This window comes from Neovison vison, chromosome X (genome assembly GCF_020171115.1).
Source record: "Neovison vison isolate M4711 chromosome X, ASM_NN_V1, whole genome shotgun sequence".
In the NCBI taxonomy this organism is placed as follows: Eukaryota; Metazoa; Chordata; class Mammalia; order Carnivora; family Mustelidae; genus Neogale; species Neogale vison.
Window position 1 is genome coordinate 1,497,109 of NC_058105.1, and position 23,226 is coordinate 1,520,334.

General features: G+C 64.1%; 1 protein-coding gene across 7 annotated transcripts; it reads left to right on the plus strand.

The window, feature by feature from the left end:
• The first annotated feature begins 116 nt into the window (after positions 1-116).
• Positions 117-23,226, plus strand: HCFC1 (host cell factor C1). Of its 7 annotated transcripts, XM_044235685.1 has the most exons (27): positions 117-1,352; positions 6,647-6,795; positions 6,947-7,107; positions 7,721-7,929; positions 8,677-8,761; positions 9,251-9,357; positions 10,482-10,661; positions 10,775-10,833; positions 11,041-11,134; positions 11,375-11,535; positions 12,042-12,239; positions 12,611-12,835; positions 12,942-13,046; positions 13,291-13,510; positions 13,794-13,936; positions 14,086-14,224; positions 14,369-14,589; positions 15,272-16,754; positions 17,007-17,170; positions 17,675-18,251; positions 18,570-18,887; positions 19,063-19,181; positions 19,267-19,404; positions 19,763-19,948; positions 20,532-20,832; positions 21,365-21,428; positions 21,667-23,226. In XM_044235685.1, the coding sequence occupies exons 1-27, from the start codon at positions 1,160-1,162 to the stop codon at positions 21,704-21,706; spliced, it is 6,039 nt and encodes a 2,012-aa protein (XP_044091620.1). In that variant the 5' UTR covers positions 117-1,159; the 3' UTR covers positions 21,707-23,226. The 7 variants fall into 7 exon arrangements, with proteins under 7 accessions (XP_044091620.1, XP_044091614.1, XP_044091615.1 ...); XM_044235679.1 differs by having other exon boundaries at positions 10,775-11,134; XM_044235680.1 differs by having other exon boundaries at positions 10,775-11,134; positions 18,573-18,887.

Genomic DNA, 23,226 nt, shown 5'->3' on the forward strand with positions numbered 1-23,226 from the left:
CAACGCGCGGCGGACCTGGGCCCTAGCCGCGGGGCAGCGCAGGGATCCTTTAAGAGGCCTCGGCTCACGGAGAAGCCGTGCGAGGGCGGGGGCGGTGGGGGGGGGGAAGACGATGACGTCGCCCGACTCCGCCCCCTCGCCCGACCGCCGCTGCCGCCATGTTTAGTTGTTACTTCTTCACACAAGATGGCGGCTCCCAGGGAGGAGGCATGAGCGCCCTGCCGTTACCGCTCCTGCTGCCGTACAGTTGCCACTTCGGGGCCTAACTCTGGCTCTTTGGAGCGGCTCCTGTGGGAAGGAGTAATAAGGACGGAAGCGAGGATCGGACACTGCTTTGCGTTTGGTTTGCAGTGGAAGAACTGACCCAGGAGGAAGAGAATAGGGGGGAAGGGGGAGTTAGTCTCAAGATGGCGGCTCCCAGGGCGGCAGGCGCAGTCTGAGCAGCAGAGGCGGACTCGGGGGAGACGTTCGAGACCTCACGAGCTGTACGGCGCGGGTCTCCGAGCAGCCCCCGAGAATTCGAGTTCGTTCCACCGGCCTCCGGCGCGCCTCTGTCCCTTACGAGTGTCGAGGCTGTTTCGGGAGCGGCGGCTGCACTAAGCGCTGGGCGGGGAAGCGGGACGGTCTCAAGATGGCGGCTCCCACAATTGTGGTGTGAGCGCCGGCGGGGCAGAGACAACCGCGGTGCTTGTGGCTCCTTTCCACCCGCCCCGGAAGCCGGCCAGTGCAGGGGACTTGGGGGGTGTGGGAACCGGGCCGGGGCTCCGCCATTTCCGGCGGGGGAGGGCTACGACTGAGGAAGGGAGGAGAGAGAGGCGGCTCAAGATGGCGGCTCCCAGGGCCTCCCGCCCGAGCTTGTAAGCGGGAGAGTCCGAGCGAGTAGTCGGGGCGACGGGACTTGGCGGCCTCCAGCTTCTCGGGGCTACGCGCTCGAAAGTTTCGGGAGGCTCTTGAAGAGACGGGGTGAGCTAGAAGAAGGGGAAGAGCCGAAGGGAAGGAGGGTAGTTAAGATGGCGGCCTCCATGGAGCCGTCCACCGCTGTGTGAGGAACCGCTTCTCCGTGAGAGCTACCTTAGACGAAAGGGGGTGTGTGTGAGAGGAATTGGGGGACTCCCTTCTCGCTTGGTGACTTTTTCCGACTACGGCTTTTCCCGGAACTATGGCTTCGGCCGTGTCGCCCGCCAACTCGCCAGCGGTGCTTCTGCAGCCCCGCTGGAAGCGAGTGGTGGGCTGGTCGGGTCCAGTGCCCCGGCCCCGCCACGGCCACCGAGCCGTGGCCATCAAGGAACTCATCGTGGTGTTTGGCGGCGGCAACGAGGGGATAGTGGACGAACTGCACGTGTACAACACGGGTGAGTGCAAAGCCCGCTGGGTCCTGGGATCTTTCCCTCCCTCCATCTCCTCCCTCTTTTTCCCTCCCTCCTTCTCCTCCCCCTCCCTCCTCCCTGCCTTCCCCCCCCCACCCCGCTCCTTTCTCTTCCCTCCCCTCCTGCCTGCTCTCCCTCCTCCCTTTTCTCCCTCTCCCTCCGCACTGATCGGCGCTCTCCTCAGAGCTGCGACCCTTTGCTCCGCCCGGCTCCTCTGCTTTCCCTCCTCTTCTCCGAGCCCTCCCCTGCCCCTCCCCGTGGGCGCTCGGGTCTTTGAGGAGTGCTTTGCATTATGCGGGAGAAATTCTCGAGTCCGGTGGGTGAGGGGGCGGGGGCGTCGCCAGCGCTGACTTGAGGCACACACCGTTACCCCGCCGGGCGGGCGGCTGCGTCCCTCTGGCGCAGGCACAGTCCCACCCCCTCCCTCCCGCCTTCTGCGCCTGCTCAGCTCCTCTCCTTCGTTGACGCTTGTTCTGGGGAAATGACAGCGTCTCGATTACGGATTAGGGACAGAGTTGAGGGCCCTAATCCCGGCGGGGGGGGGGATGTGCCCCCCCGCTGGGTGCCCGCCGCGGAGCTTGTGCGGGAGCCTGGGGCACTCGAAGGCGGGCCAGGCAGGGCGGCGGGGCCGGCTCCCCCTTTGGCCGCGCGCGTCCGTAGTGCTCGACTCTTCGGCCGCTGCCTTTCCTCCCCGAGGGCCCTGCAGGGTAGAAGGTGAAGTCCAGCCATCCCTAGTGGGTTAGGTGGGCCCTCGCCTCACCTGCCCCAAAGCCCGGGCGCCAGACCCGCGGGCCGAGAGGAGGCTGAGCCCCGGGGACACCGCCAGCTGCGAGCAGCCCGAGCCCTGCGACGGCGCATCCTCCGGAGGCCTCTTGCCCACGGTGGCGTGTCTGGCCAGCTTTGCACACCCTGTTGCGGCTTGTTGAAGGGGCAGTGGCCCGGGGCCCCTCACCTCGCTCAGAGGGAGGGGCCAGACGTGCTCCCTGCTGTGGGGGTGGTGCTGAGAGACCAAGACACCCCGGGGGACAAGGCAGGGGCGGGCTGCGTGGGCACGCGCCCACACACGGGGGTGGGCAATGCCTTCCGGTCTGAGCGCCCTGGGGCGGTTTCACAGGCCGCGGGCCCCATCGCGGGTCCCATCGCTCCCGGCCTGTTCTTTCCCGGGGTTCTAGCAGTGCCAGGTCCTTGAATCTGGGCAGGGCCTCCCAGCTTTGAGGTTGCTCTGCGGTGGTGCCCAAGGGAGAAGGAGGTTAGCACGGTGAGGCTTGGGTGCTGCCATCTCCCTCCCCTGAGGCAGAGAGCGGCTTTCCGTGCTCCATGCGCGGCACTGCCCCTACCAAGTTGTTTTGCAAAGGCTGGTGGGTTGCTAGTGCTCCTTTGCGTTGCGGGGCTCAGCACCTGTTGCCTCCAGTGAGGCCGGGCTGCTTGGCAGCACCCTGTGCCAGCTGCGACAGCTGCGGTGGCAGCCGTTAGCTCAGTAGGGTAGGGCTGAGGGACGGGGCTGTTTTTAGAGAGGCCGCTGGCCGGAGCAGGACCTTCTAAACTGCTTGGACTGACTTGATTCTCATAAGGCTTGGAGCCGATTCCTTAACAGGGAGCTACAATTTTAGAAAGTAGGGCAGGGGCCTAATTACCATCAGCTCCGAAGTCTGCTGCTGCCAGGGCTTTCTGCATATTTGCTGGTTTATGAAAACGAACTGGCCACTTTGGCGTCTTCCCCATCTGCAAGGTTGTGTCCCGTGGTAGAGGGTAGCCAGCCATCCAAAGGGCCGTAGCCCCGGGCTCCTCCAGGGTAGCGGTTTGGAAAAGGCTCCGTCCACTCCCGCAGAAGAGCCGCTAGCACAACACCTCCCCACTCCTCTCCGCGCGTCTGCTCGGGGTCCGACCAGAGCCAGAGTCTGTGCTGCTTGTGGCGTCTGCTCATGGTTGTAGCTGTGGGGCTCTTGCCTTCTTCTCGGCAAATATGGGGCTTTGTGTGGCCCCTCTCCCACCACTGGGGGCACAGATGCAGGTGCCTGCGAGCCGTTTGCCTTGACAGCTGCCTGTCTGCTCCCCGCTGTTTTGTTTTAAATCAGGGCACAGCAGACCTTCCTTATGCCTCTTCTCCTGCACTTTTCCTTCTCTGGGCTGAGAGACCTTCTGGAACGAGAGCTGACCGGGCTGGAAGCGTTCCCTCTTGCCAAGATAAATGGCCCCAGGGGGCGCATCCGGGACGTGTGCAAGCACTTTGCTATCTTGGTTAGCTCAGGGAATCTGGAGGTGATGCTCGAAGGGTGTGTGTCCTTCCTCGTTGGCGACAACTGTCATAGCGGCTGTTGGACACTTGACTGGCCTTTGGGAGGTCTTGGGGTAGCTGCTATAGGTTGTGGGAATGTTATCTCAGGGTAGCAAAGCGGATTATGGAGAAGAGCCAGTCCTGACGGTGGGGTGTGTCCCCAGGAGTGGAGGGTGTGGCTGGTCTGCCTCAATGGTTCTTGAACGTCTGGCGACGGTTACACAGCCGCGAGGAGCCTTGAAAACATCTAGTGGAACTTCCTTGTTTTTTTGCACAGGAGGAAACGGGGTCTGAGAGGGGAAGTGACAGGTCTAGGGTCACCCTGCCAGCTGGTGGCAGGGTCATATAGGAGCACTTGGGGTACAGATATTTGTGGGGACAGGTGGGCTGTCTCTTCCTTCGGTTAACGGACCCAGGCCACCACCTTGAAACACCTTCCCGACCTCTGCCCTCTAGCTCTCTGGCCACTAGGTTCGGCCCCTCCGAAATCCGTTCCTCTCCGTCCGGAGACCTCCTCTCTTCTAACTCGCCTCTTGCAGTCACTTCCTGATCGGCCCCGTTAGTGTCGTTTGTCAGGAAATCCTGTCCGCCCTCCGAGGCCTGGCTCTGGGTTCGCCTTTTCTGAGAAGCCCCCTCTGCCGCGCCGCCCCGCTCCGTGCTCCCGAGGCCCTGGCCGCTGCAGACGCGCCGCTGCCGTTGCCGCCGTCGCTGCCGGGAGCCGAGGGCCCAGCAACTTTCCCGCTCTACTGGGGGTTCGCGGGCGAGGGCGGGCATGTCTGTGCACCCCACCCCAGGCTCGGCTCCACGGCGTGACAGAGCGTGGCCGACGCCACCAGTGCACTGCGTGTGCCCAGCTATATGGCCCAGTCTCCCGGGGTGACACGTAGGGGCTGATGGGAGCCACCACAGATGGAGGCAGCGCGTGGGGACAGGGCTGCGGCTGCTGATGAGACCCCCGAAGCTGCGCTTTCAGGCTTGCTGGGTTGTCCCACGGACGGTCCTGTATGCGGGTGGCCTCCTCTCCTCCCAGCCCCCTCCCAGCCGAGCGCACGGACAGGCTGTGGCGGACGGAGAAGGCGGGACCTGGAGGCTGGGTCTCAGGTCGCGCGACGGGGCTTCGGCTCTTGACAGCGGTGTGGAGGGCCCCTGCCCCGAGTGTTCTAGAACAAGATCAGCTCCTCTTAAAGGAGCTGGTGGTCGTGAGCTCTTGAGACAGCACTGGTTTGGTTCCTTCCAGCCTGGATGGCTGGGCCACTGATCAGAGCGTGACGGGCAGGCCGTGAGTTAGTTGATTGTGGGGCTTTGTCGCAGCCCCTGCTAGTGGCCCTGTGATGGCCCTGTAGCCACAAGCAGCAGCCCCAAGGGTGCTCAGGTGAGAGGGCGGCCCATGGCTCCGGGCACGTGGGGCCCTTGGCGGAGTATCTGGCGATGGCTTTGAAGTCAGCGACAAGGTCCTTGCCTGTGTCTCTTTTTTGCTCTGTGACCTCAGGTAAGTCACTTCCCCTCCTGGGCTCTGTTCCTTCATCCACGGAGGGGGCTTGGCCCCAGGCAGCTTCCAGGTCTTCCTCCGGCTTTTTCCTGCGTAGCTGGGAGGGAACTCCGTGTCTTGCAGTGTGCACACGGGGGCTGAAGGCTGTGCCGTTCTCGGTCTGTTTTTCACAGTGGGCATGACAGTGAGGCGGTGAGCTGGGGCCCGGGCCGGCCTCTCTACCAGGAAGGCGGGGGGAGGCTTTGCTGCTGGGCCTCCGGGAGTCCAGGTGACTCTGCTGAACCACGGAGGAGGGGTGGACGGGGCGGGGCAGGATCACAGCCTGTTCCAGATCAACCTGCGGCAGGTGGGGAGGCGGGAGCAATGGGGCTCTTCCACCCCAGGAAAGGCTGACTCCGGAGGCACCGTGTGCTTTTAGATGGGGGCGGGCCCTTTGGCCGACGTGGACATGGGACTTGTCACCTAGTGTGCAGGAGAGATGTGTCAGTGACCCAAGTACTCGCCCTCCCAGAAAGGCTGAGAAGCAGTCGGGCAGCTGGGGCCCCCCCAAGGCCGTCCCCCGGGACAATCCTAATGCCCGCTTGGACTCCAGGGCCGCCCCCATCATGCTCGGGCGTGGCCGCTTACGGTTGACCGAAAGCAGTTGAGGGGCAGAGAACGAGATTGGCGTCTGGCGCCCGGTTTGAGGTGTTTGGAGTGAGTGTGGCATGTCGTTTAGGGACGGTCCTTTATGTAACATGCAATGGAAAGGATCCCTCAAAACTCTGAGGAGGATGTGTGCCTTCTGCTTTTTCTGGGAGGCCCTGGCATGGCAGGCGCGTGGGGAGCTGAACCCGGGGTGCGAGCCTGAAGTGAGGGGAGCAGTGGCGTGGGGGTGGGGCAGGCTTCTCCTTCACCCTCTTCTGAGGTGGTGGCGTCCTCACTCCCACTTAGAGGTGTGGATCTGGGGGAAGCTTTTTCTTGCAGCCACCACTTCTGGCTTTCAGGAATGTTCGAGATTGGTATGGGTGTGATGTGACGGTAAAGGTGGGTGGCATGGCCCGTCTCCCAGGAGACCCCAGCAGAAATTGGTTCTTGCCCCCGCCCCCCTTCTCAGCTGGTGGGCCGGGCTGCCTTGGTGGGCCTCCCTCACCAGCACGCCTCCGGCCGCCAGCGCCTGCAGGGAGGGAAGGCACCGGCGGGCCGCGGTCACGCTTCCGGCCACTTAGAGGTGTAGCCCTGCACCCCCAGAAGAGGCGCAGAGGGCCCCTGACGGGGTGCTTCGGGTGTCGGACATGGTGTTCCAATAGCGGAGCCCCCGGAGCGGTAGGGAAGGAAGCCAGCGGCTGCATCCCCAGCAGCTAATGAATTGTCCTGGTTAGTGACTTCCTGCTTAAAAAGACGACCTTGATGAGAAGCCGGGCGATTGCAGGCTATTTGGGGGGTCCCCCCTTCCTCAGAGCACGTTTGGGGAGCAAGAGGACTGGGGTTCTGCTTCCTGAAGTGTTCTGACTCCTGCTTCCTTTTGTTGCCCAGCGACTAACCAGTGGTTCATCCCAGCCGTGAGAGGGGACATTCCCCCCGGGTGCGCGGCCTACGGCTTCGTGTGCGACGGGACGCGCCTGCTGGTGTTCGGCGGGATGGTGGAGTACGGGAAGTACAGCAACGACCTCTACGAGCTCCAGGTAGCGGCCGCAGCACGCCCGCCTGCTTGTGGCGGCAGCCCCGGCTCCCCCGCCGCCTCCCCCGCCGCCTCCCCCCTCCACAATAAATGGCCTGGGGTCCCGACAGAGACCAGCCCGTCCTGGGTTCGACCCCCAAGTCTTGGTTTTGCAGGCAAGCCGATGGGAATGGAAGCGACTCAAAGCAAAGACGCCCAAAAACGGGCCGCCCCCGTGTCCTCGGCTTGGGCACAGCTTCTCCCTTGTGGGCAACAAGTGCTACTTGTTTGGGGGCCTGGCCAATGACAGCGAGGACCCCAAGAACAACATTCCGAGGTGAGGCTTCGTCGTTTTCCGTGTTTCGCTGAGGGTGTCCGTGCCTTGTCCCTTTCTTCCGTGAAACGAGAGGGTCATGCTCCCTGGCCGGGTAGGGCCTCTCTGCCTCCGAGGTCTCGAACCCGGCGGAGGTGGGAGGAGAGCAGGAGGGCCGGGCCAGGCCGCAGAGCCCCGGGCCAGGCCGCAGAGCCCCGCCTCGCCCTAGGCTGGTGCCTGCTCCCACCAGGTTAGAGCTGGTGCTCGCCTTCCTGGCTTTTGCTGCCTGCAGACTTAGCGATGGTGTTTTCCAAGGCTGGTGACCGAGTGCCTCGCTAAAGGCTGAAGGTGGTCCCAGATGGGCTCCTGCTTTGACCCCAGGAGGTCCTAGTACAATGGCCAGCTTCGTGTGCGAGGCGGCCCAGCGGCATGCCGTCCCGTGGCTCCTCTCGGGCCCCCACTCATCCTTGGGAGTTTGTGGCGGTCACTTCTCAGGGCCGAGGGGAGAAGAACTGGGAGTTCATTTGGACCTAGCCCCCTTTGTTTCCCAGCGAGTCTGCTCTTTGCCCCTAGAGGTTGGTGAGGCTGCTGGCGCATGGAGTCGGGGGGCTTGCCGTGACTGCCTTTCCTTCTCCAGGTACCTGAACGACTTGTATATCCTGGAACTGCGGCCGGGCTCCGGCGTGGTGGCCTGGGACATCCCCATCACGTATGGTGTCCTGCCTCCCCCCCGGGAGTCACACACTGCTGTGGTCTACACTGAGAAGGACAATAAGAAGTCCAAGCTGGTGATCTACGGAGGGATGAGCGGCTGCAGACTGGGGGACCTCTGGACCCTGGACATCGGTAAGCTGCGGGAGGGCAGGCTCGGAGCACGCTGGGCTCGGGTGCGGCGCACAGAGACGGGGTGAGCGTGCTGCTCACCCCTCCGTCTTCGGAGGGGCAGGCTGGGAGCCGGGGTGAGGGGGTGAGGGCCTTTTCTAGGCTGGAATGGGCTGCATGAGGCAGCGTCCATCCTTGTCAGTTCGTCAGGGATCAGCCGGTAGCGGGAATGACGCGCCGTGGTCTCTTGGGGTCACATGGGGTGTTGAGAGAGGCCCGTAGCCGGGGTGGGGCTCGCTCAGGGTTGGGAGTGGTTGAAAGGAGGTCAGGTTTTGGCCTGAAGGAAGGCCAAGGGTACTGGACAGCTGAGGACACATCTCTGCGGGGGCACAGCGTCCTGGAGGTCAGTGCTGTCTCTCAAAGGAAACCGTTTCCCCAGAGCGAAGTTCCTGGCAGCGCCGGTGGCAGGGACAGACACATGTTTTGGGGTGAGCAGGGTGGCAAATGCGGTGCCTCTGGGAGTGCACCTTTGGCTCGTACGGAGCCCTGCGAGCAACGGTTGCCAGGATAGCGAACTGAGCCTGGCAAATGCTGGAGCCCGGTGACCAGAAGGCCTCTTGGGGGGCTGTGGGGAGGCCTGGCACGGAGTTTTTGGACCTGGTGGTCCCCCGCCTTCCAGAGCCTTCCCTGCATCCGGGGAAGGTGCTGCGGGGCCGAGGGCCCACGTCCGACCTTGTGTAGTGACCGTCCCTTGTCCGTCACTCTGCGCAGACACTCTCACGTGGAACAAGCCCAGTCTCAGTGGGGTGGCCCCTCTCCCTCGGAGCCTTCACTCAGCCACGACCATCGGAAACAAGTGAGTGGCCGCTGTCTTCCCACCCGGCCCGCCCCGCCCCCACAGGCCTCCGTTCTGTTCCTGTACTTCCTGAGGCCCGGGGAGGCCTCTTTCTGGCTGGGCTGGCCTGCCGCAGCCCCGTCTTTACATGACAACCCCGGGAGACCAAGACAGACGCGGGGTAGAGGGGCGCAGGCCGTTCTAGGTCCTCTCCCTGAGCAGCAGGGCGTCTGTCAACGCCAAGGTCCCAAAGCGCCTATGAGAGCGATGGGGACGGCGGTGGCTTTAGATGAGCTGAGTAGCAGCGCCGCGTGGCAGAGGTGACGCAGTTCTTGTGAGGGCTGAGCCACCACGGAGAGGCCCGCATCAAGAGCGTCCACACGTCCTGGGGGACTCTCCTGGGGAGAGCTGGAGGACCAAGCGTGTTTAGAACTTTCTGGATGGAAGAGGTGGCCTCTAGCTTGGCACCTCCTCCACAACCCTCTCCTACTCTTCCCTCCCTCGTCCCAGAATGTACGTGTTTGGTGGCTGGGTGCCTCTCGTCATGGATGACGTCAAAGTGGCCACACACGAGAAGGAGTGGAAGTGTACCAACACACTGGCTTGCCTCAACCTGGGTATGGCCTCCCCGGGCTCGGCGTGGCCTGCGGAGGGCTGCGGGAGGCCGGCCCTCCTCAGCCCCGAAAGCTGTGTGGGCTGTGCAGGGAGCGAAGCTGCTTCTAAGGCCGGGCCTCTAGAATCCACGAGAAGTAGCCTCTGGCCAGAGCGCTCGGAGGGGTGCCCCCGCTTTCAGGTTTTGAGTAGGTTCTTCTGCGCACGGCCCGGCCTCCGAAAGTACAAAGGCGTGACGGGGCAGAGCCTCCCTCCTGCCTCCCCTTCTGTGGAGGCAGCCACGTTGGTGGCTTGTCACCCGCCCCGCAGGGACTCCTCTGCCTATACGAGCATCGTCGGCGGGTTCCTTTCTAAACACACACGATGGCAGCCTGCTCCCCGCGGTGCTGCGCCCAGCCCGGCCCTTTCGGTGGTGCACTCCGTCTCGGAGACTGTCCCCTCCCATCCCCGCACGCCGAGCGGCCTCATTCTTTTGAGTTGCTATCCAGGTGTTGAAACTTGCACAGACGCGGCTCCGTGAGTATCCTTGCACTGTTCTCACCCACGTGCAAGTGCATTTGAAGGGTAAACACCTAGAGGTAGAGTCGCTGCCGAAGGCCGTTGCCAAGCCGTCCCACGGAGGCCGCAGCCACGTAGGTGCCCCCGGTGGTGCCTGCGCCCGCTCTCTGGCGGGTCCGAGAGGTGACAGCCGCCCCCGCCACCCCCCAGCCCTGGCTGCAGTAGGTGCGGGAGCCAAACTGCCAGGCGCCTTGTGGTTTCAGTTTGTGTTTCTCTTGTTTTCCGTGAGGGTATGTATTTCTCCTGAGATCCTCCTGTCGCCTTCTCCGTAGCTGGCGTTCCTCTTTGCCCGTCTCTTTCTGTAGGCTCTTGTGTTCGATGTGCAAGAAGTGAAACCTTTGGCTGTGCGTTTCAGACAGTCCCGCCAGTTTGTAGTTTGTGGTTTCTGATTTCATCTTCCGCGGGCCTTTTGCCATACTGAGTTGTTTGCCATTTGTTTGTTTTTAATTTAGTAATCTTTGATAACTTCCTGGTTTTTAATTTCCCATCCCTGACAGCGAAAGGCCAAAGGGCCGCTGGGGGTTATGGGTTCCTTTGTTCCCTTGCTGATCTCCCCTCCCGCCCTCCCCAGATACCATGGCCTGGGAGACCATCCTGATGGACACGCTGGAGGACAATATCCCTCGGGCCCGAGCTGGCCACTGTGCCGTGGCCATCAACACCCGCCTGTACATATGGAGTGGGCGCGATGGCTACCGAAAGGCCTGGAACAACCAGGTCTGCTGTAAGGACCTCTGGTACCTGGAGACAGGTAAGGCATCTGGGTCGGGGCCATAGGCCAGCGCCGTGCAGCTGAGCCCGAAGTGGGGGTTGTGGGGGGAGTTGACGCTGCGGCCCCTTCTCACCGGCTCTGCTCTCTCCCAGAAAAGCCACCGCCCCCGGCCCGGGTACAGCTGGTACGAGCCAACACGAACTCCCTGGAGGTGAGCTGGGGGGCAGTGGCGACAGCCGACAGTTACCTTCTGCAGCTCCAGAAATATGACATTCCTGCCACGGCTGCTACCGCCACCTCCCCCACACCCAATCCAGTCCCGTCTGTGCCTGCCAACCCTCCCAAGAGCCCTGCCCCCGCAGCAGCCGCACCTGCCGTGCAGCCGCTGACCCAAGTAGGCATCACGCTCCTGCCCCAGGCTGCCAGCGCGCCCCCGACCACCACCACCATCCAGGTCTTGCCGACGGTGCCTGGCAGCTCCATCTCCGTGCCCGCCGCAGCCAGGACTCCAGGTGAGCTGGGGGCCCAGCACTGGGCCTGAGGGCAGGGTCTAGCCCGCAGGGACATGGTGAGCCGCACTGAGGGCTGCCGAGGACCACATGCCTGATGGTCACGAGCGCCGGCTCGGCCATACCTGCGGACACCGTCCCTGAACGGGTCTGGGAGCACCAGACCTGATGCACAAACGGGTTGCGGAAGCACTTCGCGTTTGCACACGGGACGCAGCAGAGGCCCCCTGCTTCCCTCACCAGGTGTGCCTGCTGTTCTCAAAGTCACCGGTCCTCAGGCGACAACAGGAACCCCATTGGTCACCATGCGACCTGCCAGCCAGGCTGGGAAAGCCCCCGTCACCGTGACCTCCCTTCCCGCAGGCGTGCGAATGGTTGTGCCAACACAGAGTGCCCAGGGAACGGTGAGGAGCTGTTGGAGAGGGCGGGGCGTCCTGGTGATCGATGGCGCTGACAGGGCTTAAGGCTGCCCCCAGCCAGGGCTTTTGGCTGCGGAGCACTGAGGAGGCCACTTGTCATTACGGAGTTAATCAAAATTTATAAGCTAATGCCTCAAAAAGATCTCCGTGCTGTGTGCATCTGGCTCCCGCAAGGGCATCTTGAATGTGAACTTCCTTGTTGAGAAGCCCGAAGGGAGAACCTAGCCAGCCAGGGTCTGACCCCAGGCCAGGAGGAGGGAGCCGTGTCTGACCTCGCGGTCTTCAGAAAAGATGTAGAGCTTCTGGCAGACGCGTACTGCTGGGTTGCCGCACCTGGCTGGTGGCGGGAGGCCAGCCTGGAGCCCAGAGGTGCTGCCGGGAGGAACGCTGGGCCCCGGGGGGAGGCTCCCTAGGCTGGGCTGAGCTGGATTCTGCCGAGGTCTCTGCTGCCTTCCCCTACCCCGGGCTCACGCACCCCATGCCCCCTGCAGGTGATCGGCAGCAGCCCCCAGATGAGCGGCATGGCTGCGCTGGCGGCCGCCGCTGCCGCTACACAGAAGATCCCTCCTTCCTCGGCGCCCACGGTGCTGAGCGTCCCGGCAGGCACCACCATCGTCAAGACCGTGGCCGTGACCCCTGGCACCACCACCCTCCCGGCAACTGTAAAGGTGGCCTCCTCGCCGGTCATGGTGAGTGTGCCTCGGGCCCGGCTCTGAGCCAGAGCCTTGAGGTAGGGCCTCTGGGCACTGGGGTAAGACAGTGATCGCCCCTTCCGGGCTTTGGAGCGAACGGGGGGGCTGTTGGCCCCTCCTCACTGCTTGCCGTGGACTGTGGAACAAGCCGTTCCGCGGGGGCCGTGACAGCCGTAGGCTAGGCGTGCGCCGTCGGTGTCCTCCCTTGCTTCACTAACGGAAAGGGAAACCACCATGAGCCGTTCTGCGAGTGGTGGGTGCGGACAGGTGGATGAGCAGGTGGGGAGGGAGCCGTGGGCCTGCTGGGCCACTCTGGGCTGGGGTGCGGCCTCTCTGTCCCGCTCATGGCCCGTCTCCGCCCCTTCAAGGTGAGCAACCCCGCCACCCGGATGCTGAAGACTGCAGCTGCCCAGGTCGGGACGTCGGTCTCCTCCGCTGCCAACACATCCACCCGCCCCATCATCACGGTCCACAAGTCCGGGACTGTGACAGTGGCCCAGCAAGCCCAGGTGGTGACCACCGTGGTGGGTGGAGTCACCAAGACCATCACCCTGGTGAAGAGCCCCATCTCCGTCCCGGGAGGCAGCGCTCTGGTACGTGACGGGCGCTACTGGGCTGCCTGTGACAGGAGAGGCCCAACCCAGGCTGTGCTCTTGCTGGGCTTCCAGATCACTCCTTGCCCCGTCCTTTCCTTTTCAGATTTCCAACCTGGGCAAAGTGATGTCAGTGGTTCAGACCAAACCGGTTCAGACCTCGGCAGTCACGGGCCAGGCATCTACGGGCCCAGTGACTCAGATCATCCAGGTGCGCTCGTGGGCCCCAGACTCAGACACGGGGCGGCTCTGGGCCCCTGACTGACAGCGGGGCGGCTCTGGGCCGAACCCCTGTCCCTGTCTAGGGAAGATGTCTTCACACTCTGCGGCTCACACCGTCCCACGGCTTGGTCCCGCCTCTCCTTGTCTTCGGAACCCTCCCTGAGCCCCTCGGGCCACCAGTAGAGCGCGGCCCATCCTGGCGATGGTGCCACGTACTTGTTTTGCTCTTGCAGACCAAAGGGCCGCTGCCGGCCGGGACCATCCTGAAGCTGGTGACCTCAGCCGACGGCAAGCCCACCACCATCATCACTACCACGCAGGCCAGCGGGGCGGGGACTAAGCCCACCATCCTGGGCATCAGCAGCGTGTCCCCAAGCACCACCAAGCCTGGCACGACCACCATCATCAAGACCATCCCCATGTCGGCCATTATCACGCAGGCTGGCGCCACAGGTGGGGGTCTCTCTCGGGCCGCAGATGAGGAGCCACGTCAGGAAGCCAAGGCTGCACGGGCAGGGGGGGTCGGGCTGTGGCGCGCCCTTGGTATTGTTCTGCTTTTCTCCTCTCTTCCTTCCCTTGCCTCTTGCTTCCCGTTTGTAGGGAGGTGGCAGGGGCGTGGTTATAATCAGTACCCGGTTTGGATCGAGGGGTGGTGGGTGGGAGGCACTGCTTGCAAGAGAGTAGAAGGGACATGGGCGAGGGGCCCCTGAGACCAAACGACCCCTCTCCTGCCCAGGTGTGACCAGCAGTCCTGGCATCAAGTCCCCTATCACCATCATCACCACCAAAGTGATGACTTCAGGAACTGGAGCGCCGGCCAAAATCATCACCGCTGTCCCTAAGATCGCCACTGGGCACGGGCAGCAAGGAGTGACTCAGGTGAGGTGTGCCCGGCCCGCCCCTTGCCCCAGCATCCAGCCCAGGGTCCCTGCAGTCCACACGCGGCCTCCTGAGGGGCCCGGGAGGGGGCAGCACAGGGTCTGGGCAGCCTTGGAGTGACACAGGGGCGCTCTCTTCTGGCATTACAGGTGGTGCTGAAGGGGGCCCCTGGACAGCCAGGCACCATCCTCCGCACCGTGCCCATGGGGGGTGTCCGCCTGGTCACTCCGGTCACTGTCTCTGCCGTCAAGCCAGCTGTCACCACGTTGGTTGTGAAGGGCACCACAGGTGCGTAGCCTAGATGTCGGGCCTGCCGCTCCCCTGGGGTGTGCTCCTGTCCCCGTGTCCTGTCCCCGCCAGAGGGAAAAGCTGCTAGCGGGGGGAAGGCCGCAGGTGCGGGCCTCACCCCACCCTTGCCCCTTCCCCCTCCAGGCGTCACAACCCTCGGCACAGTGACAGGCACCGTTTCCACTAGCCTTGCCGGAGCCGGAGGCCACAGTACCAGCGCCTCCCTGGCCACACCTATCACCACGTTGGGCACCATCGCCACCCTCTCAAGCCAAGTGATCAACCCCACTGCCATCACCGTGTCGGCAGCTCAGACCACGCTGACGGCGGCCGGTGGGCTCAGCACCCCCACCATCACCATGCAGGTGGGATGGCTGGCAGAGTGCGGGGGGCGGGTGGGCACATGTCCGGCCTCCGCGTGCGTGCGCGCGCGCACGCGTGCGCACGGATGAGCCACAGCCCAAGGCTTCTGCTCTGCTTCTTGGGGTCCGGGCCCTCTTCTCCTCACCTGTGTGGCCTGGGGGAGGGGCAGGGGCGCTTCCCTGTTGTCCCGCTGTGGCTCTTGGTCACTACGACTGTCGTGTCAGCAGGTTAGGTCTTAAGCGGTTGTAGATTTTGAACGCGGGGTAGACGTTTCCTCTTACAACGTAGACAATTCAACAGTTTCTCTTTTTGCATGCATAGTATTTACTTTCTTCGTACATTTTAAGCTGAATTCATGCAAGTGGCGAAGCATCTAGGTACAGGGTCAGCGGGGCTCCCTCCATGACCAAGGGCTGGCCCTAGCCGCTGACGCAACCCTACAGCCCCTTTCCAGTCTCCATGGTCTTGGAGGCAAAGCCGTGCCTCTAACCTGGTCCCTGAGCCACTCAGTGTCTGGAGCTCAGAGGGGAAACAGGTCCTGGATATTTCCCGGGGCTGTTGCTTTAGAACCTGAGCCAGTGGTCCTCACCAGTGGTCCCCGCCAGCACAGGTGATGCTGTAGGATGGCAGAGGGGCAGATAGGAAGTTGCAGAAGTAACCCTTCCCATCTGTTCTCTCCCCCAGCCTGTCTCCCAGCCGACCCAGGTGACTCTCATCACGGCACCCAGTGGTGTCGAGGCTCAGCCTGTGCACGACCTGCCTGTGTCCATTCTAGCCTCACCTACTACAGAACAGCCCACGGCCACGGTCACCATCGCCGACTCGGGCCAGGGAGAGGTACAGCCAGGCACCGTGACCCTGGTGTGCTCGAACCCGCCCTGCGAGACGCACGAGACGGGCACCACTAACACGGCCACCACCACTGTCGTAGCTAACCTCGGGGGGCAGCCTCAGCCCGCCCACGTGCAGTTCGTCTGTGACAGACAGGAGGCAGCTGCTTCCCTCGTGACCTCGACGGTCGGGCCACAGAACGGCAGCGTGGTCCGCGTCTGCTCCAACCCACCGTGTGAGACGCACGAGACGGGCACCACTAACACAGCCACCACTGCTACGTCCAACATGGCCGGGCCGCACAGCTGCTCCAACCCGCCCTGCGAGACGCACGAGACCGGCACCACCAGCACCGCCACCACCGCCATGTCCGGCATCGGCGCCGGCCCGCAGCGGGACGTGCGGCGTGTCTGCACGGCCGGCACCGCGCCCGCTGTGCTGCGGGTTGGCGTGGCTGCTGGGGCGTCAGAGGGAGCCCAGATGTCCGCCAAGCCCTTGTGCCAAACCCGCCAGACCAGCGTGACCAGCGCCACCATGACTGTGATGGCCACTGGCGCGGCCCCGTGCTCAGCTTTCGTGCAGCTGGCCCCTGTGAGCGGCCAGGTCCGAGCCAGCATCCTTGGAAGCAAGGACAGTCCCGTGGCTGGCCTGAGTCCCCTGGTGTCCGTGGGCCGCCAGCTGGAGGCCCACCACACGCACACGACCAACACACCCACCACGGTCCGCTCTGCCATGGGGGCCGGGGAGCCTGGCGAGGCCCGGGGGACCCCCATGCCCGCGTACGAGAGCTCACCAGGCGCCACCGCCACCGTGACTGTGCCGGCCCTGGAGGCGCTGCTGTGCCCTTCAGCCGCCGTGACCCAAGTCTGCTCCAACCCGCCCTGCGAGACCCACGAGACGGGCACCACCAACACCGCCACTACCTCGAACGCAGGCAGCGCCCAGCGGGTCTGCTCCAACCCGCCTTGCGAGACCCACGAGACGGGCACCACGCACACACCCACCACCGCCACCTCCGGTGGGAGTGCGGGCCAGCCTGAGGGCGGACAGCAGCCCCCTGCCGGCCGCCCCTGCGAGACGCACCAGACCACCTCCACGGGCACCACCATGTCAGTCGGCGTGGGCGCCCTGCTCCCCGATGCCGTTCCCTCCCATAGGACCCTAGAGTCCGGCTTGGAGGTGGCAGCCCCGGCCGCCGTCGCCGCCCAGGCTGCTGCTTCGTTGCTGGCTCCGTTCCCGACACAGAGGGTTTGCTCCAACCCGCCTTGTGAGACCCACGAGACCGGCACCACGCACACAGCCACCACCGTCACCTCCAACATGAGCTCCAGCCAAGGTGAGGAAAGACACCGGCCTGGCGGGCGTTGTCTCCCGGAGCCCTGGGCCCAGAGGCTGAGGGGAGCGGTGATCAGAAGAGCCGCCCGGCCAGAAGCCAGTAGTGAAGAGTTCTTGGGGCTCGGTGTCCCAGCAGGGGTGGCGGTACTGCAAGAAACTGTGTCCCCTGGGGGCAAAGCTGGCTAGAGGCCTTGGGGCTTCTGCTGGCCTAGTACTTGTCACACTTCTCTTTGCTTGCTCCTCTCCCTTCCAGATCCCCCACCAGCCGCCAGTGACCAGGGAGAGGTGGAGAGCACCCAGGGTGACAGTGTGAACATCACCAGCTCCAGTGCCGTTACAACGACCGTGTCCTCCACCCTGACACGGGCTGTGACCACTGTAACACAGTCCACGCCCGTCCCAGGCCCCTCGGTGCCGGTAAGAACCCCCGGAGGTACCCCGTGCCACCTCCCTGCTGCCCACTGCACTTCTGGTCTGTGCGGTTCCAGGCTCGGACACCAGGTGTCGCCCTTGCCCCAGGCACTGGACTGCTCCTCATCCCTTTTCCTGAGTCTTCCTTCCTGACCCATAAAAGAGCCGCCTGGGGCATCGTTGGGCAGGAGGCAGGGGTCTTTCAGGCCCCAGCGTCTTGGAGGCTTGTCATTTGGCTATAACCAGTGAGAGTGACACGGCAGGAGCCAGAGTGTCTCTTTGGCTAGACCGGGATACCTCTCTGAGGATGGGTGAAAATCAGCCAGAGGGTCCCAAGGGTTTCCCGTCTTGTGCGCCCCCACCATGGCTCGGTCACCTGCTGCGCTCCTAATCAGGTGGGGTGAGGCTGGCCGCGGACGGTGAAAATCCAGGTCTCCGGGGAAAGATGAAGGCTGCCCGGCTCTGGCCACTCTTTTCTCCCCTCTGACGGGGGCTTCTCTCCCTTTCTAGAAGATCTCATCAGTGACTGAGGCTACCCCAGGGGCTCTGACCACCGAAGTCCCCATCCCAGCCACGATAACAGTGACCATAGCCAACACAGAAACTTCTGACATGCCCTTCTCTGCTGTTGACATCCTGCAGCCCCCAGAGGAACTCCAGGCCTCGCCAGGGCCTCGCCAGCAGCTGCCGCCACGGCAACTCTTGCAGCCCACCTCTACACCCCTGCTGGGGGAGTCCGCCGAGGTCCTGTCAGCCTCCCAGACCCCTGAGCTCCAGGCCGCCGTGGATCTGAGCAGTACAGGGGACCCGTCTCCGGGCCAGGAGCCTGCCAGCTCAGCCGTGGTGGCCACGGTGGTGGTCCAGCCGCCCCCGCCCACACAGTCTGACGTAGACCAGTTGGCCCTCCCCCAAGAGCTGATGGCCGAGGCCCAGGCGGGCACCACCACCCTCATGGTGACGGGGCTCACCCCCGAGGAGCTGGCAGTCACTGCTGCCGCTGAAGCGGCTGCCCAGGCCGCAGCCACGGAGGAGGCCCAGGCCCTGGCCATCCAGGCAGTGCTCCAGGCCGCGCAGCAGGCCGTCATGGGTAGGTGCTGGCCGGGGGGCGGCTGAGCGCTGACTGCCGCGGTTTCCGGCCAGGCCGGCCAGGAGCCCTGAGGGGAAGGTGGGCCCCTCGGGAGGAGCAAGGCCGGGTTGGGCCTCTGCAGCCTCCCGCTGACTGCCCTGACCAGGTGGCCCCTGCGCTGGGAGGTAGTGGGCTGCCTGAGAAGAGGGGGCCTGGCTCCCTGCCAGGGTGGCCCGAGCGGGCCAGGACGGGGCGGGCGGGGGCGTGGGGCGGGGCCGCCTGGGCCGGCGCTCCTCTTGAGTGGCGTCCCTGCCCCCACCCCCACCCCGCCCCCTGGAGCAGGCACCGGGGAGCCCATGGACACATCTGAGGCGGCGGCGGCTGTGACGCAGGCGGAGCTGGGCCACCTGTCGGCCGAGGGCCAGGAGGGCCAGGCCGCCACCATCCCCATCGTGCTGACGCAGCAGGAGCTGGCGGCGCTCGTGCAGCAGCAGCAGCTACAGGAGGCGCAGGCGCAGCAGCAGCAGCACCTCCCCACCGAGGCCTTGGCCCCCGCCGACAGCCTCAACGACCCAGCCATCGAGGGCAACTGCCTCAACGAGCTGGCCGCGGCCGTGCCCAGCACCGTGGCCCTGCTGCCCCCCACGGCCACCGAGAGTGAGTGCGAGGGCGCCGCACCGCGCCGGTGGGGGCCAAGCGCCTGGGCCCTTCCCCGCAGACGCGGTGGGGGTGGTCTGGCCCGAGGGGGAGGAGCTCCCCGCGCACGAGCGGGCTCTCCGGGGCTCTCCGGGGCTCTCCGGGCCACCCCCACGGACGTCTCTCTCCCTCACAGGCCTGGCTCCGTCCAACACGTTTGTGGCTCCGCAGCCGGTGGTGGTGGCCAGCCCCGCCAAGCTGCAGGCCGCGGCCACCTTGACGGAAGTGGCCAATGGCATCGAGTCCCTGGGTGTGGTGAGTCTGGTGCAGCGGGGTTTCAAGAGGTGCGGCGTCCGGGGCCCGAAGGCCGAGGGTTTCAGCTCTCCTTTCCATCCTTCAGAAGCCAGACTTGCCGCCCCCACCCAGCAAGGCGCCTGTGAAGAAGGAGAACCAGTGGTTTGATGTGGGGGTCATTAAGGGCACCAATGTAATGGTGACACACTATTTTCTGCCACCAGATGACGCTATCCCTTCTGACGTAAGTGTTCCCCCCGGGCCGGTGCCCTTGGGTGGGGGCGGGGCGGGCTGGCCATGAGGCAGGTGTTGGGGCTCACGGCGCCTTCTGAAGCTCCCCAGGGCACCATCTGCCTTGGGGCTAGCCGGAGGACAGCCACCTGTGGCGTCCTCTCCACATGCCTCTTTCTCCCAGGGCCCTTGGAGCCGCCACAAAGCCTGTTGTCAGTCCCCTGTCCCTACTGCTGCCCTCCTGGCCCATCCCCGGGGTGGGAGAGTGCTGCCGGCCCTGGAGCCCAACCCCAGAGCTGCTCTCTCGGCCATGGGGCTTAGGTCACCTTTTTCTCTCTCCCCCTTCCCGTCCTCCCGGCCTCTGTACCCAGGACGACTCGGGCGCTGTCCCCGACTACAACCAGCTGAAGAAGCAGGAGCTGCAGCCAGGCACAGCCTACAAGTTCCGCGTGGCCGGGATCAATGCCTGCGGCCGGGGACCCTTCAGCGAGATCTCGGCCTTTAAGACGTGTCTGCCTGGTTTTCCGGGGGCCCCCTGTGCCATTAAAATCAGCAAAGTGAGTCTTGCCGTGGGGTGACCCTGTGCCCAGCTGGAATTCAGCAGGCCGAGCCCAAGCCTGTCCTCCAGGCGCTCCCTTCTGGGCCGGCTGGGTCTGGGCTGCAGCTTCTGTCCTGTCGCCGGTTGCTGGGTTGACGAGAGTCAGTTCCTTCCCTCCCCGTCTTCGTTGTCCTTTTCTCTAACGTGGCAGCCAGTGTTCACTGAGGGTCTCTTACCTGCCACGTTCACCGTGCTTTCTTTATCTAATTCTTCAACGTCCTGAGGAGGTCTGGGATCTGAGGAAACTGAGGCACCAAGAGGCTCAGGGCCAAGTCCCACAGTCGGTGGCAGAGCAGGTGAAGGGAGGCGGTGCTCTGAGCTCCTGTTCGTGTTACTTCGTCATTCGGCCAGACTGCCCCCCGGGCCGGGGCTGACGAGGCCCTGTCCCCAGAGCTCGGTTGTGTCAGGAAAAGGGCTAAGGTACAACCCGTCAGTTTGGGGAGCCAGAAAGCGTTCCCACTTCTCTGTCCCCGGAGAGGCCGAGGGAGAGAGTCACAGAGGCCACAGGCGGCACGGCTTGACCTCTGGCCCCTTGGTTCTAGAGTCCAGATGGTGCGCACCTGACCTGGGAGCCGCCGTCTGTGACCTCCGGCAAGATCATCGAGTACTCGGTGTACCTGGCCATCCAGAGCTCGCAGGCCGGTGGCGAGCCCAAGAGTTCCACGCCGGCCCAGCTGGCCTTCATGCGGGTGTACTGCGGGCCCAGCCCGTCCTGCCTGGTGCAGTCGTCCAGCCTCTCCAACGCCCACATCGACTACACCACCAAGCCCGCCATCATCTTCCGCATCGCTGCCCGCAACGAGAAGGGCTATGGCCCAGCCACCCAAGTGAGGTGGTTGCAAGGTGGGTGTCGTGCGGGAGGCTCCTGGGCCAGCATCACGTGAGGTGGGGCGACCGGGCTCCAGGCCGGACTGGAGAGCCTCACGGTTGGGGGAGGTGACTTAGGGTGGGTGCTGCGGAGGGGCCTCGGGGCGGGGGGGCACCTCGCTTCATCTGCGGGTTCGGGGAAAGCCGGCCAAGGGTGTTTGAGGTGAGACGGGGGAGCACGAGAACTTCAAGTCGGAGGTGCAGGGCAAGGCCCAAGTCCAGGGGCAGGGTAGAGAATGGACGCCCCAGCGTGCCTCGTCGGGCTTCACTCCAGTTCCATGAGGCCAGCCCGGGAGAACGGTGAGGGCCTCTCACCCAGGCCCGGGCTACTGCGGGAAGAGGTGGCACACACAGGAGAGGCCTTCGCTCGGCAGGCTTCTGTAGGCTGTGGGCAGGGTGTCCCTGTCCCCTCCGCTCTCGGCCTCTTGGCCTGTGGGCCACTGTGCGGCTGAAGTCGGCCGGCCGGCCCACCTCGCTGAGCTGCTTACCACTCCGTTCTTCCTTTCAGAAACCAGTAAAGACAGCTCTGGCGCCAAGCCAGCCAGCAAGCGGCCCATGTCCTCTCCGGAAATGTAAGCAGGAAGCCCCTTTCTGGAACTTTCTAAGGCTGAGGGTAGACAGCTACTGGGAGGAAGCAGCAGTAGAAACAGTGTGGCTCGTCCCTTCCAAAGCCTCGAGGGGCTGCGCCACGGGGTGGGAGCGCGTGTGAGGCGCCAGCCGGAGGTCCGCAGGGAGGCCCGCCGCGTGGTTTCTCAGTGTCGTCGGGACCCATGCTGACGCTCTCTTTCCTTCTTCTTGGCTCCTTCCAAGGAAATCCGCTCCAAAGAAATCTAAGGCAGATGGTCAGTGAGAGGCAGCTCCCCTGCACCTGAACCCTTCGCCGGACTCCCCCCTTCTGCTTCAGGAACGCCACCTGCCAGGACCCCCCTGTCCTCCCCACCCGGCGCTCACACTTCACCCTCAGGAGCCACTGGCCGCCACTCATTCTCTCTCCCTCTCTGTTTTTAAAATAATCGCAAGAAAGCACATTGCACCGCTGCTGTGGGAGGAAGCAGAACGCGGATCTGGCAGAGCAGTGAGCAAGTGAGACTCGCGCCCTCCTCCCCCTTCCCGCCGGCTCCCTGCTCCAGGAGCCGAGCAGGCCCCGTTTTCCGAGGGAGCTAAACAGAGGCTTTGGACGAAGCAGATGTGCCTCGGAGACCGGGATGCACGTGCCTCCGGCAGCTGGTCACCTTGGTTCTGAGGGGGCAGCCAAGGGCGGGAGGGGCTGTAGCATGGAAGCAGATGAGCGCCCCCCCCCCCGCCCCCAAGCTCCCCTCCCCCGCCTCTGCTCCCAGAGGACTGGCGGGGCACCTGAGCAGAGCACTAGACGCCCACCTGGTTCCTTTTGCATATCCTGCCGCCGCACGGCCCTGGGCTTCAGCTTCATCTTACCCGTCTCAACGGCCTTCGTACTCCGACCCTTGTCCCGTCCCTCTTCTTTCGCGATTAGAGAGCTAGGAAGTAAGAAAGAGAAAGGGGAAGAATGAGCCCGCGGTGGCCCGAGCAGTGTTCTGTGCAAATCTCCTGGCTCCCAGCGGGGTGTACGGTAGCCCCCACCGAGCCTGGCTTGGCCCCTGGGTCCGGGCTAGGGGCCACACTACCAACTGCTGCATTTGTTGTATTTTTTTTAAGTTGGAATTGATGAAGTTGACATTTTTATTGTAATTTTAGCCTTAGCGTGTGGGGTTTTGTCCCTTCTTTTGTTGTTGTTGTTGTTAGCTGTGTACAGAATGTGTACCTTTTTTTTCCTTTCTTTTTTTTTTTTTTTAACTTTTAGTTTTTTCTCCTTGGCTAAAGCCTTGGCAGGGATCTTTCTGGAAGAAAAGCTGGGGGCAGCTGGCACAGGAGAGGCGTGGAATCTCCCCTGTGGGCCTGGCGTTGGCTGCCTGGCCTGATTCCTTTTGCCGGCCCCTGCTGTCTGCCCCCTTTATTTGTCCCCAGGCCCCTGGGATAGAGGAGGGCTGAGCTGTCAAACCTCACTCCCGTGGGTGATCGAGCTGAAGAGTCTCTGTTGGAGCCTAAAGTCCGGTTTCTGCAGAGGAGCAAGTCCTGGGTTCACAGTGCCCTCCACGTCCCCTGCCCCCAGCCCACCCCCAACGACTCCCCCCCCCCAGGCTCCGTCCTTGGCACATTGGCTTAGAGTATCTGCCGCTTCCTGCGGCCACCGTCTCCAGCAGGGGCGTGTCAGAAGGGGTGGGGTGAGGGAAGGAGGGCAGCTGGGGCTGGGAGAGCGGCTGTGTGGGGGCACCCGGGAGAGGCCATAGAGAAGATGCAGGCTGACAGCACTGGTCACCCATTCTGTGGCCCCAGGCCCAGCCTCGGGGCGGC

Coding starts and splice junctions, on each gene's coding strand:
- HCFC1 (XM_044235679.1), top strand. CDS start 1,160: ATGGCTTCGGCCGTGTCGCCCGCCAACTCGCCAGCGGTGCTTCTGCAG. Junction 1,353..6,646: donor ACTGCACGTGTACAACACGG/GTGAGTGCAAAG, acceptor TTTGTTGCCCAG/CGACTAACCAGTGGTTCATC. Junction 11,536..12,041: donor CACAGAGTGCCCAGGGAACG/GTGAGGAGCTGT, acceptor TGCCCCCTGCAG/GTGATCGGCAGCAGCCCCCA.